Raw genomic sequence first — 9,949 nt, 5'->3', positions numbered from 1 at the left:
ACCAACCAACCAACCAACCAACCAACCAACCAACCAACCAACCAACCAACCAACCAACCAACCAACCAACCAACCAATCAATCAATCAATCAATCAATCAATCAATCAATCAATCATAAAAACAGTGTTGACCAAAGTGCTTCAAAAGGATGGAGAAAAAAACATACAATACAATTAAAACCACTAAGAGATTAAAAAGGCTAAAAATAGATATAAAAACCTTTTTATTCAACTTAACTTGGATTAAAAGTCAGTGTAAAAAAGTGAGTTTTCAACAGAATATACAAGAGAATGAATCTGAAAAGGGAAGTTGTTCCAGAGTCTGGGGGCCACCACACAATAGCCTGATCCCCTCTATGCTTCAGTTTAACCCTCAGCTGCTCTAAAAGCATCAGGGGTGTTACACTCAGGTCCTCAAGGGTCCACTACCCTGCATGTTTTCCTTGTTTCTTTGCTCTGACACACCTGATTCAGTGATTCAGTTACCTCTTCAAATTCTCTAGAAGCCTGTCAATCATCCATTCATGCAACCCAGGTGTGTAAAAAACATGCTGGATATCGGCCACACTTGTGGACGATCTCCGTGCTGTGTTCGGGTTGTAAATGTGCTAAAGATGTAGTAAATAACTGGGTGCCAAACCATTTAAAACCAAAAGTTTTGGTTTGGAAAGTAAGTAGAAGGATCTTAAAATCAATGTGAAAACAAAAGGCAGGTGGTGTAGGTCAGGTAAAACAGGAGTGAGGTGATCATGCCTGTTGGTGCCTGTTAAAAGATGCGCAGCAGCATTTTGGAATAATTAAAGCGACGGAGACCCAGTTGTTCCAAATTAAAATTCTGGGGAGACTTGAGAGAAAACCATAATTCCTATAGCACTGATTAAAAAAAAAACAGAGACACACTGGGTGAAAGAAAACAAATATTGCTATGTTTCCAAGTATAAATTGTAAATGTATTAAAAAGAGTTGTGGTCTTAGGAAGAATTTGTTTGCAAAAGATTTGGAAATTTTAGACAGCTCAAAAAGCTGAAGCCTGGAGACAAATTAGTAGAAATCATGAAGTTTAAACTGTGATGTATGTAAAAGAGCAGAAACATGAGCTCACTCATGTAAAGACCATGTTTTGTGACACGTTTAAACTGAATGATGTTTTTAATGTGAAATACGCCTGAGCCAGAGAGCTCGATAACAGCTGGGGTTTCTCTTGTGTGCCAAAATCCTATTAATCTTTTTTTGACACAGTTTTTTTAATTTAGCTTACGGTCTGTGACTCCACTAAATGTCATTGTACACTATTCCTGATCAAGCAACATGTTTCCTTGTAAAGCTGTTGTCAAATCTGAACAAAACGCAAAACAAACACTTTGAACAGAATAAAAATAAAACTGTTTTAATGCTCCTGCATCAACACTCAGTGTAGTAGCTCAGGGTCCTTCACAGCTCATACTCTGAGCGCTAACACATCCTGTAAGACCTTGCGTGGCTTTATTTTCAAGGTTTGACCAGAAACTTAAAATAGATTAAAGTGAATAAAACTTAATACCCTGTTGTAAATCTTTTGCTGCAAAAAATGTCATCACGCCTGTGACCCTCTGATACAATCAAAGTGCTTCATTCTTCCTCTGTGCTGCTTTTCCAGGCTTTCAGCCTCTTTTAGTTGATGTTTGTTTTAAGGGGCCAGTCTCCTCTTTAGCAAGTAAATTGCAGCTTTATAGGCTTTAAATCTGGAGCCGGACTGGGTCAGTCCAAAACCTTCCACTTCTTGCTTTTGATGGACTCCATTGTTGTTTTAGCATGGGTTTTTGGATCATCATATTGCTGCAGTTGATGTTTCTGAATGCAGAATGTTATTAAGGCTTTCCATCACTTTGGTAAAGATTTATCTTTGTCTCATCGGTCCAAATGAGCTCCAGTCTTGTCCTCCCGTTCTTCTTTGAACCTTGTGGATTTCCGTAGAGGAAGTCTTCTGTGAGCAGTAGATGGTGATAAGTGAGTGTTTTAGACTTTTTTTCTTCAAAGCTCATCAGTCATCAGCTGCTGATGTTTTCCTCTGTCTCCCAGTTTGGCATCAGTTCCTGACAATGTTGTAGTACTCGAGACCGTCTTTGATCTTGAGACCAGTCTTAAGATCATTTTTTGATGGTCTCGGTCTCATCTTGGACTTGCCCACATTTGTACTCAGTCTTGTCTCGTCTTGGACATCGAGGACTGGATTTTATTTCAAGACCATTCAAGACCACAACTGTGAAAATATCACTAAATTGCCAGAATATTGTCCAGTTTAATTAACATCCTTGCTTTCATTGGATGTCAAACATACTGATTCAAATCCAAGCCTGAGAACATGTCTGCAAAATTGTCAGTAATACAGTTCGGCTACATAAATCATAAAGAATATATTTGTAAAACAACATCCAGGAGAAAGCATACAGCAACTTGTAAATCTTGCAGGGCTTCACTTTTAGAGACGGTGGGGACAACGTCAAACTTTTATTGTTATTTAGAAAAGAAGCACAAAGAAAGGTGAGCTAAGTGTAATTGCTGTGAGTAAAGATAGCTAGCTAACGTTAGCAATCAGCCTCTGCACCAAAGTAATTTAGTCATTTTTAGCTTTAGATATTGAGTTTCCATTTTTATTGTATTTTTAAAATTATTTAAAAAAAATTTTTCTGGTCTTGGTCTTGACTCTGTTTCGCCCTCTCTCAGTCTTGGTCTTGACGTGGTCCAGCCCCTACAGGGGTGGGTTGTTTCGCGCGTGCGCTATGATGCAGTTTACTTGGCATCTGAAAATACATTTCCTCAAAGGTATTTTTAATCTGAAAAGTGCTTCACTGAGTGAGAAGTAGTGGATCTTAGCAGATAGTTTAAGTTTCACTTTCACTCCTTTGCTTTGTTACTGCTGAGAGCCTGCAGGAGACATGGGCAGAGTGTGTGGGGTGGGGGTGGGGAGGTGTGCTCCATGATGAGGAAGTTCAGCTTAAAGACACGTCCCAGGGGTGTTCCTGGTACCAAAAGGCATTTCTGGTCCCCACCTGTCGTTTTGCTCCTCAGCATGGCTTCCTAAAAACGCTGCAGGATTTCTCAAACATGCAGGAATGAGTCAAAGCAAGACTTTGGGGATGTTTTTTTATGAGAGTATAACATTATAACATACAAAACTCAAAAAAGTTGATTTTACATGTTATTGCCCCTTTAAACAAAGATTCAAAGGAGCGTACGCTATTAACACTAATTTAGAGCAAGAAAACATTTAGTCCTAAAGACTTGTAACCCATAGAGAAGCAATAATTCGTCAAAATCAATTAGACTTTTTAATCCAGTTTGTGTCTTTGGACCACAAAGGTGCTTCACTGAATCAGTAGGATTTGCCATAAAGTGCCCAGGATGTCAGAGGAGTCAAGAGAACCACTCGATAGTAAATACAGTCAGAATTTTACACCAAAACACGCTTTGCAGCAGATAAAATTGTTTCTCAGTTTCTCTGCACTGCTCGTTTTATTAACCTTATTATTTTAACTGACATTTCACCGAGGAGTTTTCAGACGTTACACAGCTTCTGTCAGCATGTTGCAACTTTTATTTGTTGCAGGTAGTAAATTTTTGTGTCCCACCCAAGAATTTATTTTTTCAGTGCAGCAGTTACATTCAAAGACTTGGACCAAAGCAAACGCAGGAGAACAGTCGGTGCAAGTGGGTTAAATAATCCGAATAACTAGAGAAATTGCATTTTATGTGAAGATGCAGCATGAGAGCTGAGTGCTGAATGACTTTACTGAAACTCAGCTGTCAAAGTTAAAACAAGCAGGCCAGAGGCTAAAAGCAGCAGAATAGCTTAAACAGCAAAACAGTAAATTAGCAGAATATTTGCTAAAACTATCAACAAAAGCTAAGCTTAGTAAATCAGATGTTAAAGAAAAATCAGCAAAACAGAAGCGCAAATCAGCAAAACTGTAGCTAAAAGCGAAATGAGTAAAACAGTTGCTAAAAGCTAAAATATGCAAAATGATAGCTAAATTTAGCATAAGAAGAAAAATGGAGCAAGTATGCGGAGGCAGATTTAACGGAGAAAATTTATTTTTTAAAAGAAATGAGCAGATTTCAGTATTTTTAAGGATAATTAAAAAGTCAGAGCACAATTTTTCCAATTGAGCTAAATGTTTTGATAAAAACAGCAGATATGAGTCTATACTGGTGGGAGTGTCAAGACCTGGGCCTAACCTTTGGCAAACACTTGTGTTTTCTCGAGTTTTGCTGCCCCATCAGCCATTTCTTTTTGTGACTAAAACTTAAGTTTTTACTGAATACTTCCGTATTCCTGGGACTGAGTCTCTTTTAAATGACGCCTCATGCCATATCAAATGATACAAAGCATTGATTAAGACTTGGTCATGGTTGACAACTAATCTTAAACGATCAGTTTCGGGGACAAAGGAGATCTTGATCAGGATTTTTGGGAACCGTGTTAAAGTCTTTCAAACACCTGAACAGAGTCCAGCTCATAGACGCTCCCTCTTTAGGGATGTATTGTCTGATGAAAATAGGAGAAGGAAGAGAAGACCATTCTCTTTCTGCCCTGGGTTCATTTAGCATGTGTATGCTCGGCATGTACTGGTGGGAATTTTTATGACTTTGGCCTAACTACATTTATCCTTTTCATTTATTTGGCACAATGAAAACTATGTAGAATTCTAAAAAAAAAAGGTCCACAAAATCTTGCAGCTTTTGTTTAAAAAATAAATAAAAGCAGAGATTTTCACCTTCTGTCCACCTCTTTGTGATTTCTAAATGAACTGAGGCAGTGAGGGGTGTCGAAGCAAACCCAGCACTGATGTGCTGTAAAGAAGGTAGCAACAGAGCCGTAACGATCGATGTAAAAATATGAGCTGTATTTATGGCTAAGCACTGTGATGAAGTGATAACATCTGGTCTGTGCAACTTTGTTGCAGGACTAAATAACATATTTATTACTAACAAAGAATTGTTGGTGATGCACAGCAACTTTGTATTTATTAGATAACTACAAACGAAAATGCTGAACTGAGTTGATTTGTCACGTTTTATAAAGGGTACATCACACATCTGTGATCTATTAGCCTGGCCCTTGCCTTCCTATGCAGTTTCGCTCAATTCTTGTTTACCTTCACTGCTCCATCTGGGACTTCTCCCATAGACAAGGATTTCTTCAGCAGAATTTTGTTCGGGCCAATTAGAGGACAGAAGGCAGGCGTTGAATGACAACGTCGATTTTCTGCACAGTGTCTGCTCGTAGTTTATTTTACCTGGGCCAATCAGCAAACAGAAGGTGGAGTTTTGAATGACGTCGATTTTCTGCGCAGTGTCTGCTAGTTAGTTTAGCATACGGCAGTGGAGGAAGTGAATGAAGCCAGTCCGTGTTGATAAGGCTTCCAAATTAAATTAAATTTGTCTGACAAAGCAGCAGCTCTCATTTACAGTCGTCTCGTTCGGCTCGGTACTTCTCTCAGTAGGGTTTACAGTGCTCGCGATTTCCAGTTAGCTTCTTAGCTTAGCCTCCTTCACAGTCGAGCTGGCATACACAAACGTTGCGGCCAACTGATCCAATCATTTTAAACATCAGCAGAGGCCACGCCTCCAGCAAGAATCGCTTCTCCAAAGCTGAGAGTCCAGACCCTCGTACGAAGCAAGGTGAAGGACAAGGGTCTGGTTTTAACCACGTTAGTGATTTATGAAAGCCCAGAGGAGGTATAAAGAGAGACTGGTCATTTTCAGAAGAGAGCCTGCTTCATGTAAATTTCACATACTGAAAAATTGGAGCTGGCTTTAAAGAAACTCTCCACCTTAATGATCTAGTTTAAAAGTGTAAGATTATTTCTTTCTTCATCATTTTAGGCCTCAAATATAAGTCTGAATTAACCCACACAAGCTGCGAACATGGAGAAAGTTTTCCGAATGAGCTGCATAATAAATCTTCTGGTTTCAACGACCGTTCGTTGCTGAACTCGGCTCAGGTCCTCAGCTCACACTGCCTGCACACACCTCACAATAATCAACCTTTATGAATAAAACATTGCTTCGTCCATGATGGCAGATCCATTCGTTTTGCTGAGTACAATGTTTGGAGTATGTTGAATGGTTCCATGCGGAGTCGGCATTTCTGTGACAAGCTCATTGGTTGCTTGGAATAGGAGATAATAAGCCAGATCACTCACAGAAGTGGGGATTTCTATTTTGTGAACAATGCATTTCGGCCAGGGCTCGCTTTTATTTTATTAGATTCTTCTTCAGAGGCGACTTCTCGCAGAGCCGAATCCTGCGGGGAGTTGTTGGTCGTGTTGTTAAAGCTCGTTGAAATGTGGGTTTAACAGCTGAAGCTTCATGTTCTCATCGAGTCGTTCCACGACTGCTATCAGGCCAATGAAAGGAGCACAGCAGTTTGATATGGCAACATGGAAATGACTAAATGACAGAATACCAAACATGGAGGAGAGTCACAGTTTCCTGTTGTGAAAGCACTGTGTAGGTCAGACACTTAAAGCATTAAACTCAATCTTCCTGTTTGCAGCTCCTCAGTAAAGTGCTGCTCTGTAAATATTTTTGCATCATGTCCTGTGGAGTTTGTTTCTTCTATCTTAAATACAATAACTTTTAGAGGTACAATACTTGTTTTTTTAGCTGTGTTGCCAATTTAGCAATTTTGTTGCTGTTTTGCGAGACTCTTCAAAAAAGCCTTGAAACATTGATTTTTTGGAAGTATTTTTTTTCCTGAGTCTGTCGTCTTGTGTTACATTATAAAATCTGTCTCTGACTTTTTTTATTCAGCAATGATTGTTCCCTCTGTTTTTGAATCTGTATTGTAGAATGTCAACTTGTTTTTCTTTGTCACCTTGTTTAAACTGACTGATAAAAAGTCCTTTTTAAATCAAGTGGTTGAAAAAAGTTTGTTTAAAAAGGAGCAACTGTCGATTTTTTTTCTCTATAGGTTAGTCACCAGAGACTCAGCTTCACGTTTCATGACGATATTTAAGAAACTTATTTATTCCTTGTTCTGATAGACAGTGGTGGACCAGCAAGCCCTTTTCTGCAGGGCTAAACGTTCAGTGATCAGAATCACGTATCAGTCGTATTTTTGATCATTGTTTGGTTGTACAATCTTTAAAACATAGATGCTTATTTTAGAGCTTTTATCCAATCGTATAAAAGTCATCATGTTGTAAGAAAATTCGTATTCAATAAACTGAAGTCGATATTAAAAACACCATTGTTAAATAAAATGATTTGTAGAAGGAATCAAACCATACAACACCAGAATTCTGGATCTGAGTGAGGTTTATTGCCACCGGAGCTGACAGGAAACCACACTGGCGAAAAACCAGGAAGTTCTTCAATTTATACAGGTTCTTCAATGCCTGCGTTCGCCCCCTACTGACCTACGGCTGAATCACAAGGATTCAGAAAAAATCCTCAGCTACTGTTCTCATAACGGTTGATTATGTGTTGTCATATAATTCGGACATGTAACTGAACCTATTTCAATCAAAACATAATAGATTAAACATTGTCAACATTACAAAAAGGAAAACCTAAAAATATAGTGTTGTGCTTTTAACATCAGTACTAACCTCTAATAACTTTAAATTTCTTCAATGTGTTGCTTTGGTCAATAACAACTATATTTAGTTGTTTAGTTTATGAAATTCTTCATGACATTGCTGATCGTCTCTTTGAGATCAGATAACATGACTAGAGTCACAAGGGTGACCTCTAGAGGTGAGTGCAGCATCCCACCCTAGGTTCAAGGTCACAAATCAAGGACAAATCAAATGTTTTACAAGGTATTTGCTTGTCTGGAACATAACTTTTTTTAAAAATTTATTTATTTATTTTTTTATCACACCAGCTCTAAGGTCAAGATAAACGGTTTAACAAGGTCTTTGCTTGTCGTACATTGGTACATGTTGTTTATTTTTATTTAATTATAATATTTTTTTGTATAATAGTTTATCGTTGGGCTTATCGTTAAAGCTTATATCTGCCGTATTCTGTACTCTATAGTTAAAATCTTCAATTTTGTTTCTGAACCTGTTCTCTGTCTGCCTGAGTTTGGATGTTTTTTTTTTCACATTTCATGGCAATCTGCGTGAAAAGGCAGTAACTTTAACTCTATGCTTCTTTTAGACGTGACTTCATGTACAGGTGAACTGTTCGTGTGAAATAAGCAAGAGATCCTTTCTAAATCTGTTCTCAGATTCAGAAACAAATATGGCCTTTTTCCCCTCTACACCAGGGAGACTAGTCAGATACCACCAAATAGCCAGAATAGCACAAGATGATAAATGCCAATGAGTAGATAAGAAGTGTAAAAGTCATACTTTTAAATAAAATTGGGTTTAGCTGAAAAACTTTAAAAGCGATTTTAACAATTAGCACCTAATCTGGAAGTCAAGATGCTAATTATATGAATCCATCAATAAAAATGCAGTTTGAGATGTATCAAAAACGATGACAAATATTTAATTTTATTATTGCCTTTCAAAATATAGATTGTGATGTTGTTCTCACAGGATAATAGAAAATAGAGGAATGTAAAAATGATGATATTAGACACGGGTAGTTATATTTTAAAATGCCTACAAAAATTTTAGTTCTGTTAAAATGATAAATAACAAGTAATTGTTATCCGTCATGATAGAAAAGTTCAATATCTTCTAAATTTTCGGTAATTGAGGGGCCTCTGTTTGCAGCAATGAACAAATGTTTGCTTTAGAAAATTTACAAATCCAGTTTTTTTAATGGAATAATGGTTTTAGTGGTTTTTGCTTTATGCAAAATGTTTTTCTTTCCAAATAGATTTAACCACTTTTCTGCTACAGGCTCAGTCAGATTGATACATGGCCTCTGATTACATTTACAAAAAACACTTTAATAGCTTGTTTAATAATTGATGTCATAAATACACAATCCTGATTAGACTGAAAGGTTTACACCCAGCCAACATTTTTATCCAAGTAGCAGCATTTAATCAAACCTGAGAAACCCAGAGAAAGCATGAAAAATCATTTTATTACTTTCAGTGTGAGAGACACAAACAACTTTCTCTCTGTTTGGATTCACAGAAGCCAGTCAGAACAACATCTGCAAGGTGCCCATGAGGTGAGTGACTGAGGAAAACAAGGGCAATAAACCGTTTACTACAAACGAAGAGAGAAACATCTTTCATAACAAAAATGTTCCTGAAATACCATGCTGTTTTAAAGAATAGACAGTGGATTAAATTAAATGTGCTTTTTGAGCTGTCAGTGATGTCGTTTGTCCTTACAGGAATGTTCACAAGAATGTGTTGAGACAGTCCGACTCATCGAGTCCAGAGTCAGGCTTCAGGAGGACTCACCCCAGTCCTAACACGAGGCAGAGGAAAGGTAGGAGAGCTCATGGACTGACAGTAATCTTCAGAAAATAGTTCTTTTTTTTATCTAACCTGTTGCATGACATTGTTTTTATTTTTATAAATGAAACTCCCTGCGGTCAACCATCAAACTCTTCTTTTAATGATTTCATTCTGTGATCCCTCAATTGATTCTGCAATGATTGTCTAATATTCTTCATACGGATTTGGGCCGAGCTGTTCTTAGTTTTAGTTCGATAAGAATTACTAAAGATGAACAGTGAGGATGAAAAGGCTAATTGGCTAAAATGATGCTAAAAACTGATGTTTGTAAGGGGAAGAGAGTTGTGGTCAGTTTTGTTCGGTATTGGAGTCACATTTAAAATATAATTAATTCGACACATCCTGAAGATTGTTTTTAATTATTTTACTTTTCCATGTCTACTAATAATTCCTTATCATGCACATAGTTCACACTGAATGATTAGGGTTAACGTCAGTAATGACTGGGTAAAGTTACAAATGATTGGTTTTAAAATGTTGGTTAGTGTTAGCATGGTTAGGATTATAAATGGTTGGTAGCTATGGTCA

At 37.5% G+C, this 9,949-nt stretch overlaps 1 protein-coding gene across 1 annotated transcript in view; it reads left to right on the top strand.

Annotated features, from left to right (window-relative positions):
- mcf2l2 (MCF.2 cell line derived transforming sequence-like 2) overlaps positions 1 to 9,949 on the top strand; it is a gene marked incomplete in the record, with an annotated part of 113,411 nt that overhangs the window by 80,176 nt on the left and 23,286 nt on the right. Inside the window, 2 exon segments of the mRNA XM_014008047.1 lie at positions 9,090 to 9,126; positions 9,295 to 9,392. Of these exon segments, the coding sequence (XP_013863501.1) occupies positions 9,090 to 9,126; positions 9,295 to 9,392 (135 nt within the window).

The sequence above is a fragment of the Austrofundulus limnaeus genome, unplaced genomic scaffold (genome assembly GCF_001266775.1).
Source record: "Austrofundulus limnaeus strain Quisiro unplaced genomic scaffold, Austrofundulus_limnaeus-1.0 Scaffold47, whole genome shotgun sequence".
NCBI lineage: Eukaryota > Metazoa > Chordata > Actinopteri > Cyprinodontiformes > Rivulidae > Austrofundulus > Austrofundulus limnaeus.
This window is presented reverse-complemented; position numbering and strand designations above follow the sequence as displayed.